The sequence below is a fragment of the Bombina bombina genome, chromosome 1, assembly GCF_027579735.1.
Source record: "Bombina bombina isolate aBomBom1 chromosome 1, aBomBom1.pri, whole genome shotgun sequence".
NCBI classification, from domain to species: domain Eukaryota; kingdom Metazoa; phylum Chordata; class Amphibia; order Anura; family Bombinatoridae; genus Bombina; species Bombina bombina.
Window position 1 is genome coordinate 963,124,667 of NC_069499.1, and position 12,042 is coordinate 963,136,708.

At 36.4% G+C, this 12,042-nt stretch overlaps 1 protein-coding gene across 1 annotated transcript; it reads right to left on the reverse strand.

Annotated features, from left to right (window-relative positions):
- Nucleotides 1–10,068: 10,068 nt before the first annotated feature.
- PPP1R3D (protein phosphatase 1 regulatory subunit 3D) lies at nt 10,069–11,750 on the reverse strand. The gene has a single exon (XM_053705537.1). The coding sequence runs from the start codon at nt 11,275–11,277 to the stop codon at nt 10,369–10,371; it is 909 nt and encodes a 302-aa protein (XP_053561512.1). The 5' UTR covers nt 11,278–11,750; the 3' UTR covers nt 10,069–10,368.
- Nucleotides 11,751–12,042: the final 292 nt, after the last annotated feature.

Sequence of the window (12,042 nt, forward strand, 5' to 3'; positions counted from 1 at the left end):
GATCTACGTTAGCCTGGAATCGCGGTAGGGAAGTGAGCGTTAAACCCTTTCCTGCCTGACTCTAAATACCAGCGGGCGGCCAAAAGCAGCTTTAGGACCCCTTAACGCTGCTTTTGACGCCAAACTCTAAATCTAGGCGAAAGGATGGTGTGTGTGCTGGGTACAATGTTGCAGTAACTGGAGTTAAGTTAGGCTTATCTTCTTTATAGGATTTGTAGTAATTTCTTCTTCCTCCTGCTTCAGGATCTGCAGCAAATTTTCAGTGATCTCTGCTGCAATTTTGTTGCCATGGAGTGTGCCAAGAAGGCTTCCTGAGTGATTTAGGGACACCTTACCATCTCCTCCTAGGACAACTTCAGAAAGAGAGATGAGTATGAGCCAGAGGACTTGGTGCCCCAACATCCGCCTCTACCCACTTTCCATTCCCAGGCCTTGCATATATGTGCAGCCACCAATCAGCAGCTAGCTCTCAGTGCTATACTGCTCCTGAGCCTACCTAGGTTTTCTTTTCAACAAAGGATACCAAGCAAACAAAGCAAATTTGATTATAAAATTGGAAAGCTCTATCTAAATCTTAAAATTTTTATTTTGACTTTACTGTGCTTTTAAAACAGGCCAAACAGGTCACTAGGGCAACATAGTTATTGGAAAGATATTTTTTTTTTCTATTTGAAAATGTTTTGTTAGTGAATCTAAACTAAATGCTCTAGGGTGTCAAAACCATAATTTAGGTCTGAGAGTAAATATATCCCAAAATGTCCTTAGATTCTTACTATTCATACATTTGTAAAGGTGTTTACGGACACACTGTATAAAATGTTCTGTTTATTCTTTGTTTAGACAGTAAAATAGTAAAATAAAATATCTCGCTGCTTTATTTTAAATACGTGCTTGGGGTGTCACAAGTACAGCAATTTAATTTTTTGCTGCCCTAGTCACAAGAAAATATTCTGTGCAATAAACCACCGTCCTCTTATATTTTTAGCTTATATTTGTCTTATGTATTTCTCACAACTGGAGGCCAGGAATACACACCACTAGACAATTATAATAATTTGCATAAATATGAAAACTAAAGCTGTTAAGGGTCATTTTAAAAGATAATTCCAACACAATTAGAATATCAATCATAACGTGGACTTTAGTTCTTTATTAATTATCTATAGCCACCTAAACTTGAAATATACAGCCTATGCTGGTAAAATACGGTCTGGGTGGGAAATAGACACTAATTTAGACTAATGTACCTTACATTGTAAAATAATCATTGGATGTCATTCCTACAAGCTGATTCCCTTTCTGGGTAAAGGTCAAATACAAAAGATATTTAACCTTCCAAAATGTTGCAACGCCTGCCAGCTAGGTTTAATTTATTGCATATAACCAGAATAGACATTCCTGAAGCCCCAGTGTGACAAGCTTGTGGGCTTCGCAAGTGAGATGAAGGAGCAATGGCTAAATGTTACCTATTTTAGTCACTGGCAGCAGCAGCAAATGGTAAAGAAAAGAATCCTGATTTTTACCAAGAATATTCAGATGTGCAAGTAACTAATCTGTAATGCATTTTTTTACTATAAAGCAAGCTTTAAATAAAACTTTATTTAACGTAATGATATAATTGCATTACAAAATTTGTTTGTAGGCATTTAAAATAATGATTCAAGGACTGTTTTTCCTGGCACGCAGGGGCAAAACTGCGACTGGGCCCCTGAGGGTGAGGGCCCAGCTTAAACAGCTTCTTAGATTCTTGCACCTGGGCCCTGTGGTTTCTAGTTATGCCTCTGCTGGCACATAAGCGTTTGTATAATGAAAGTGATCTATTGTTATTTACTGTTGCAATAATACTAAGTGCATAACTGACAATGAAGGAAAAATAACCCAATTATTAACACTGCATCTGGTATTATAAGTTGTTAATTAAAATGTTTAACAAACTCATTCGATATATACACTCAAAACGTTCAATGTCAAGCACAAAGCGGTTGTAGTGCATTCATTGGGGCCTCATTCAGTGCGGATCAGGTCCGATAGACCTCGCTATATGTGGAGAGCAATACGCTCTCCGCATTCAGCATTGCACCAGCAGCTCTTGTGAACTGCTGGTGCAACGCCGCCCCCTCCAGATTCCTGGCCAATCGGACGCTAGCAGGGGGGGTCAATCAACCCGATTGTATTCGATCGGGTTGAATTGCGGTGATGTCTGTCCGCCTCCTCAGAGCAGGCGGACAGGTTATGGAGCAGTGGTCTTTAGACCGCTGCTCCATAACTTGTGTTTCTGGCGAGTCTGAAGGCTCGCCAGAAACACGGAGCTTCAAGCTCCATACGGAGCTTGATAGATAGGCCTCATAGGGTTTGTATTACAAGGTGCCAGTTAAAGGGATATGAAACCCAATATTTTTCTTACATGATTCAGATGGAGCGTGCAATTTTAAGCAACTTTATAATTTATTCCTCTTGTAAAAAGTTTCTTCGTTCTCTTGGTATCTTTATTTGCAAAAGCAGGAAGGTAAGCTTAGGAGCCGGCTCATTTTTTGTTGAAGAGATACAATGGCAATAAATAGTGCTGCCATTTAGTGCTCTTGCAAATGGATAATATTCTTAGAAAACTGCTGCCATAAAGTGCTCCACACACATGCACGCTCCTGGGCTTATGTCACTGCTATTCAACAAAAGATACCAAGGGAACAAAGAAAATGTGATAATAGAAGTATTTTAGAAAGTTGTTTAAAATTGCAATATCTATCTGAATCATGAAAGAAAAAAATGTGTAGTTTTGTATTTTTGCGCAATTAGAAATATCGTTTTCTGTTTTAACGCTTTTGAAAACCCGCTATCAAAGGTTAATAAGTAAAAAATATGCAGAACTAACTAATACGGACAGTACGTAGCAAAGAAATAAATAAAAAGAGCAGTAATATTGCACTAGAGAGGGTTGTTGTACACTAATAGAAATGCATTCATTTGGGCAAATGCTAAATGGGTTTATGCATTGACTCTATGTTACATGATTACTGTGGTGCACAACATACTAAGGATCGGCAAATAAATACTAACCATTGACTTGTATTAATAAAGCAAAACAATGCAATAGGAATTAACTGTTTGTGAGTGATATTAGCATTCTATATACTGATCGGCTTGTAATCTTCATCATTGTAAGAAAGGAGAAGACAGCTCGTCACGTGTTAAAAACCTTTATTAGTCCACAAATGATGGCATGTATGTGTATCAAACTTAAAGGGACAGGAAACCCGAAACATTTCTATTATACACATTAAAGAGCAATGTCTAAACATGATGTTAAATATTTTTACATCAAAAAATCTTAAGTTAAAGCTGTTTTGATTTTAAAGCAAACAAGAGGCTCAACTGGTCTTTAAAGGGACAGTCAACACAAGAATTTTTGTTGTTTTAAAAGATAGATAATCCCTTAATTACCCATTCTCCAGTTTTGCATTACCAACACAGTTATAATAATACACGTTTTACCACTGTAATTACCTTGTATCTAAGCCTCTGCAAACTGCCCCTTATTTCAGTTCTTTTGACAGACTTGCGTTTTTGCCAATTAGTGCTCACTCCTCTTTAAATTCACGGGCATTAACTCAATGTTATCTATATGAAACACATGAACTAATGCCCTCTAGTGGTGCATTCAGATTAGAGGCAGCCTTCAAGGTCTAAGAAATTAGCATATGAACCTCCTATGTTTAGCTTTCAACTAAGAATACAAAGAGAACAAAGCAAAATTGGTGATAAAAGTAAATTGGAAAGTTGTTTAAAATAACATACCCTATTTGAATTATGAAAGGTTTTTTTTTTTTGGACTTGACTGTCCCTTTAAGGTCTGATTGTGCACTGGCTGATAAGCAGAACTCCCATTACTTTATTGGCAGACAAGTCAGCATTTTCTCCCTCAGCACAGTAACATCTGATGATCTGATTCACACACACACAAAAACTAATTTTAAAATGCCCTATTTTAGATGCAACAAAGAAAAAGTATTTTGTGTCCCTTTAAAGTCACTTATAATTATGAAAATAAACGTTCTGTACTGTTCAATAATGACTCATTAAGTTGTCAGTTTATTTACATCATTGCATATTGTGAGTCTAACTGTCTTTAACTATATACCCTTTTATATGGTTTTAAATGAACAAGTTATATTTTGTACATTAGAAATATCTGCTTTTGATACAGTCAGTCAGGGTAGTGCATAGTTATTACAAGTATATTTTTATAGAAGTATTAATATAAAAACATGAACGCACATACATGACAGTGGTAGATTTACATAAACAGAACTGAATGTGTGAGGGATCCCTGAATTTTTCCACCCCACATAGATTGTGTAAATATTAACAGAGAAGAATTTCATGCTGGCTACGTGTTTTGTGACTTTGCCCTGTGCTTTATGCAAACTGTGTTTGCTTAAAAAGCCATAATAATGCAAACATTAAATACTGTAATTAATTAAAACACACTATTCTGCACCAGTGTTTCTTGCTATATGTTTAACCCTGTAAAGTGGTTAAACACATAGGTAAAGTTCTGACTGGGAGCCACAAGACCTTGCAGTTCTTATGTACAGCCAGTAATTGTCATGTGTTTATGCTTCTCCCAGCTTACTCACTGGCTTTGTCCAGCTCAGAAGTTAGAATTTATTGCAGGACTTCAATCATCCTACAACCCCAATCTAGGCAGTGCACTAACCACAATATTACAATTCCTGAAATAAAAGGAACACAATCCAAACAAATATATAATTATAATGTCCTTCATTTAATAGTTCACTCAACAAGGCGATGATATACACGCGGATCAGGTTTAGCACACCATTTAATAATATACTCTATTACATATGTTTTTCTCCTTTTTTTACTTTAAAAGGACAGTCAACACCAGAATTTTGTTGTTTTAATAGATAGATAATCCCTTAATTACTCATTCCTTAGTTTTGCATAACCAACACAGTTATAATAATACACATTTTACCTCTGTAATTACCTTGTATCTAAGCCTCTGCAGACTGCCCCCTTATTTCAGTTCTTTTGGCAGACTTGCATTTTAGCCGATCAGTGCTCACTCCTCGGTAAATTCATGTGCATGAGCTCAATGTTATCTATATGAAACACATGAACTAACACCCTCTAGTGGTGAAAACTGTCAAATGCAGAGGCGGCCTTCAAGATCTAAGAAATTAGCATATGAAACTCCTAGGTTTAGCTTTCAACTAAGAATACCAAGAGAACAAAGCAAATTTGGTGATAAAAGTACATTGGAAAGTTGATTAAAGTTACATGCCCTATTTGACTTGACTGTCTCTTTAACGATGCATTTATCCCATTTGCAGGGTTAAACACACAGGGCTGTCATTAATCCTGTGCATTTGTTTTTTTGGATTATGATATTTGGCTCAAGAGATTACGATGAAGATAACAATTTTGTGCTTTAAGGAGGTTACATTTTTTGAGCTTGAGGGGTATTAACAGCAAAAACACTTTAGGATTGTGATCACTGGAAAACACACTGACAACATTATCTGCTGAAAACCACCACAAGATTTTGATCTACCCTATAGGTAGGGACACTATGCTCTGAAGCATATATAGCATTTCATTTTAAAACCCTTATCATACTCTATATGGCCTAGTCTCCATTGAGGTGGTAAAGTTTGGAAACTGGTGGTAAAATAAAAATTCTCCATAGACTTTAATGGAGATAAATGTTTTTACCACCAGTTTCTAAATTTTACCACCTCAATGGAAATGAGCTCAATGTCGACTGTTGTTATCACTATAAGGGGTTAAATAGCCAACATCAGTGAGAGCGAGCTATTTCAGAATGCTTCCTGGAGTGTGGCATGTAGTAACAGCACATTTTGTCGCTTCTGGCAAAACCTCTGCTAGGACAGGGTTTTGCCAGAATGACATGCAATGTACATTTGTGTCGTTAAGGGGTTAAATTGCCATGTCTCTTTAACCGTTTAAAAAAATATATAAAATGTGTGGTATGGGAAAACTACGTGTTCGGAGCCAGAGAAGGAAGTCTGTATAGATGGATAAGTAGAGAAATGCAAAAAAAATATATAGAAAGTAAATTCTACAGGATTATTTACTGTTATCTGTGTTAGGTATATAATGGAACATTCTAGGGATAATGAAAATGTAGTTATTTGTCCAAGCACTGATTTAGTTAGTATACTTAATAAATGTGTGTGTGTGTGTATATATATATATATAATTATTATTTTTGGGGCAAAATTATATGAATATTTGGAGATAACAATTACTGTGTAAGTGCAATGAACATTAATTTTTAATAAGAACATATTTAAAGATGTATCTCTGGCTAAATAGACAATTTTTATTTTCATTTCACTATCTCTTTCATTGAGCTGTTCAGGCAATATGCAGAATATTCTCCATATCACACTATGATTAAGCACAGTAAAATAAATGGTTGCAAATTATATCAGGCAATTCGTCTCTTGTGACATCACAAAGCTTCAGAGATCAGCAACAAGTTTCACTTTCACTATCTAAATTGCGCATACATTTACACCTGTTGTTTGATTCCATAAAACGTAGAATGTTTGGTGAAATCATTTCTGTCATTAATTACATCATAATCTCATGTCCTACATGTTTAAGAGACAGGCAATATTAAAGGACCATTAAATACAGAATAATTGACTAACTGACAAACACTCAATAAAAAGACAAATGTAACAGCACTTACTTTAAAGTTGAAATGAACAAGAGATTATTTTCTGATAAAAAGTTAAAGGGACAGTAAATGTAAACAATAATGTTACATAATTCTGTGACAGCTTGAAAAAAACGAAAGATTTGAGAGATTTTAGCTGCCAATCTTATACAGGTAGTCCTCAGTTTACTCCGGTGTAAGGTTCCAGAAGGAATGGTTGTAAATTGAAACCGTTGTAAACTGAAACCTAGTTTATAATGTAAGTCAATGAGAATTAAGGGAGTTAGGTTTCAGGCCCCCCTCAAAATTGTCATAAGTAACACCTAATACATTATTTTTAAAGCTTTGAAATGAAGACTTTAAATGCTAAACAGCATTATAAACCTAATAAAATAATCACACAACACAGACTTCACTTGCATTTTTCTGCAAACAGTTCTTTCTATGCATTCCAATCTGGACTGATTTATAAATCTGCTCGATTGCTCAGGTCTGGTTAAACTGATTAATTTCAGCTTGCTTGGCTTTGCTGCAACACAAGCGGACAGCTCCACCTACTGGCTATTTTAATAAATGCACTGCTTCTCAATTCTTTTCAATAGCAGTCACATGACTGGAAAAAAAGGTTGTTATTCTGAAACGGTGTAAATTGAACCGTTGTAAACCGAGGGCCACCTGTACTTAACTATGTGCAAAATCATGTAACATTAATTTTAAGTTTACTTAAACTTTAAATAAAGTTGCACGGTGACGTCATTGCGTCATTGCGCTTGACGTCACTGCGCAAAATGTCAAGCCTCAGCGATGCCTGTCACTATACAGGCCAGGTCGCCGGGGTGGAAGTAAGTGGGAGCCCCCAGATTGCCCCCAAGGTGGGTGAGTGCTAGCAACAGCTCTGAGCCGTCGTTAACACTCCAGGGGTTAAAGAATAAACAATTATGACATAATAAATTGTGTATTTTTACCTTTTTGCAATCTTGTTAGCAGAAATTTATAATTATTTGTATATTTCAAACATTCATCTTATAAAATAGTTTTTACATTTTTGGGGGAAATTGTATTTCTAAAGAATAAGGTGAGATGAGCACTCACAGAACATTATCTTAAAGTGTTTATTGATCTAAGCAATGCAGCACATGCAGCTACAACTGATAGGGACACCTCAGAGCTTACAAAACTATCCAGTGTATTGAATGAGAAGTATACCTGAGTTTAATGTATTAATCATTTGCCTGAGGAAGGCACCTTAGTGTCCTAAAAGTTTGCAACTCTTTTTCCTCTATGGGCTTCATTTCAATATATTATAATTCCTGTGCCAAAACAGTGCAAAGACCCTCTTGTGATACTTGGCTTTTTTTTTGTAAACCAATCCATGAGAAGAACCGCCATTCAAATGATCAAGTCTGCTTGAATAAGTAAATTTATATAACCACAAAATCAAACACCACTTTAAAAACTGGAAGAAACGAGTTTTAGCCATCTTTTCAAGTGTAATTGTGCTAGGCTTTAGGGTCATATTTTAGGAGGGGGGCAGTACATTTATTAGGGGTAGTTTTATGATGATTCCCTCTCGCTTTTATTCTCTCCAAGGGCCTAATGATCAAAAACTCACCGGCATGGAGAGAAATCATGCAAAATCTTTGTGATCTTTTTAGACCTTATATTTTAATATAGGAGTCTCTCCTTCATACCCAGGACTCTCCATTGTGACATAAACAGCTCTCCAAGCTAAAATGTGTGTGCTTGAGCGGAGAGCTTTAAATCATCTCGACCCAAAAGTTTTATTTATAAATTAATTATCCCAGGTGCAAGATCCCTCCTGGCCTCTGATTGTGAGTAATATGTAAGGCAGCAATGTCTTGGGCTAGAGAGGCTTGAATGGGGGTATAATTCCCAGTGCCTAGGGCAGCACAAAAAATAAAATAAACCACTGGTAAGATACATAAACTAAGTGAAAATAAAACATGCCACCTAAATAATTCAAATAATTCAGCAATTATTAAAGATGATATATTTGGATCTCATATAAATTAAAAGGATAGGAAAGTCAATAATAAATTGCATAAATTCACTTATATTTTCAAATGTACTTTGTTCTCGTTATCTATTGTTAAAAAAAGAATATGCACATATCCTACGCTAGTGGGTACTAGCTGGAGATTGGTGCCTGTACACATTTGTCTCGTATGATTGGCTCACTAGATGTGTTCAGCTAGCTCTCAGTAGTGCATTACCATTCCTTTAGCAAATGACACCAAGAGAATGAAGCAAATATGATAATAGAACTAAAAATGGAAAGTTGTTTAAAATGGTATGTTCTGTTTGAATCATGAATAAAACAAATGTTTTCATGTCCCTTTAATGATATGTGCAATGAATAATTTCATATAATTGTGGGCAATTCAATTTAATCTTTACAGTATACATGAGCAGAGGTTTCATAGTATAAAAGGGTGATTTGAGCTATTTGTTTTATTCAACCAGAAACTATAACACATTTTAGCTTGAAAGCTGTTTATCTTTACTGTAAGGTTCTAAATGAAAAGGAGAGACATATACATTACAATATTATGTTCAAATAAAGCCTCCCAAATGCTTTGCATGATTTGTCTATAGATTTTCTTAATATTGTCTCACTTAAGTAATACTGAAATATTAACGGATATGAAAGGATTATATAAAATGCACAGCACTGCATTTCAAATACTATTAGAATTGTTTCCCCCTGATATACAAGCTTTTGCATAAATTCTTTTTCTGTTTGTCATGGTTTACATGGTTACTTTTAATGTAAATTGCTGGTAGGATGACACTGACACTTGGAATATCCATACTGGCAATAGTTTGCTCCCATGTTAAGTTATTATTTGAAGCAATGAACTTTTAAAACATGGATTTTTGCTAAAACGAGAATAATATAACCCTGCTTCTAGTGGTATTTAACATTCTTGCCCATTTCAAAAACCACTTTGTGCCCTTTTTAAAGTGAAGGTCAATTTTCATCAATGAGTGCCTGGTTTTTAAAAATACTTTTAAAAACAGGGGCACTTTCATTGATGAAAATTAACATTGCACTGGATTTGAAGAAATACTTACCTTTTACTCCTGCAAAGCCGGATCGACGATCCCCCTCCTTCTTCTTCCTGCTGTAGACCCCAGCAATGACGAAACTGGCTTCCTCCAATCACAGCCGGGCATCACGAGCTGGACGCTCTGGGGTGCAAGCCATGATTGGAGGAAGCCGGTTTTGTCATTTCTGACGTCAGTACAGTGGAACTGAGGCTGGGATCGGCGATCCGGTTTTGCAGAAGTAAAAGGTAAGTATTTCTTCAAATCCAGTGCAATGTAAATTTTCATCAATGAAAGTGCCCCTGTTTTTAAAAGTATTTTTAAAAACCGGGCACTCGATGAAAATTGACCTTCACTTTAAAGAAAAACTGCTAACACATTGTATTTTCACAATTAACTCTATCAATAGAACTGCTAGTTCATGAGTACCATACATAGTTTAGAAATAGTCATGAGCACAACATTCTAACTTTCCAGAGCAATAGGCATTTATCTGGTCACCGTTTTCTAGTGGTTTGTTTTTTTCAGTGACACGTTAGTTTGTTCTTTTGCTATATATTTGGTATAGGCTACAAATAGTGAAGAAAGACTCAGATGAAGTGAATCCAGCTTTGCTCACACTCTTTTGGCATTTTGAGAGTGTGACTCCTGTATGAGAAACTATAGTTGTTGCCCATGTTGTTATCCCAGTATTCTTTATCTTCCACCTGATATCTGATCGCAACCTCGATCACTGAGCATATCTGCTGCAGAAAAGGGGGAAGTGGAAGAGAAAAAGCAAACACATCCGAGTCAGTTGATTCGCTCCTGATACTGTTTTGCCAAACTGCTCCAACCTCATAATAATTTTTCCAGTCTGTGAATGAGTATCTGACCGAAACAGATTTTTCAAAGGCCAAGTTGAGAACTCGAATTGAGCCAGAAATATCTGTCTCATCCGAACTTGTAGCTTGTTCCAAGCAGACACAATGTTGTTGAAGCAAATCCAAGAAATTGCCACAATCTACAGGCTGCTTGAAGTCAGGCTCCAAATACTGGATGGTAAACTCCAGGTCTTGGCTACAACACAAGTCAGAGTTGATAGAAAGCCTGGAGAGTACATGTAGAGGAATCGATGGGTCATCGCTAGCTTTGAAAATCTTTACTTCTGCCAGCTCCAAACCAAGGGAATCCGCAAACCTAACCTTATTGCATCGAGATCTGCATTTTGTAATCGTTTTTCTATCCGGAGACGTGGGCAGAGATTTGGTTCTACGCCGCATTATAGGCCTCAGTTCTGGGTCACAGGTAGCAATTACTGTGCTTTGAGTTCGAGGAAAATGTCTTGCTACATACTGATCTTTGTTCAATGTGATCCTAGTTTCTTGCTGCACAAAGTTCTCAGACAGTTGTGCATTTTGATACAAATTATTAATGTAACTTAAACTGCGTGGAATACTCAGCTGAACTTTCTCTTTAAAGCTGAGAGGTGTAACAAACGGGGATAATTTATAAGACATTGTATTGATTGCCACTAACTGTCAGTTGTGTTTGGATGATATAGTTACTCCATTTATAGTTCCCCTTTTTAAGTGCTATGTATAGCCGTTCTCTTATTCAATTTGCATCATGCACAAAACCAGAATAATCCAACGTTACCAGTGCAGAAAAGTAACACACCTTTTCCAATTCCGGGTTTTGAAGCAGAAGTCAATGCACGCCTCTTCTATGGGAGGCACTCTACATAGACAGCTAGCTGCCAGTGTAACAGACCACTCCCAGTTTGCTTTGTACACGCTGAATCCAGATATTTCTTCTTACATTTAAGCACAGATGGGGGTCACATGCTTCTTGTATCAACATATGTTAATCAGTGTGCAAATGTATATAGTGAGGATTAATCTGCTGCAAGAAACTGAGACTATTTTCTTTCAGTTGTATTGTTTAAATGTCTACGTGCACAGCTGCTTGTCTGCTGTGCCTGACAGAAGCAAAAAGGGGTGGGCTTAGTAGCTGCCAGCAACAGAACACCCTTGCATGTGACAGGATCAGGGACTTCTCTGTAATGCAAGCCCTGCCCCATAAGGTTTAAACTCCCTGTTGCAAAAAAATAAATAAAAAGAATTGTGAGTCAGGTTTTTTTTTAAGTACATCATTGGAACTGTGGTTCATGTGTAATGAGTTTACGTTACATATAAAGCAGAATTATTATAATAATGTGAAGTGCATGCAATACAACAAAGAGGAATATGATTCAGCTGGGTTTATATTAAATAAAAATGTAC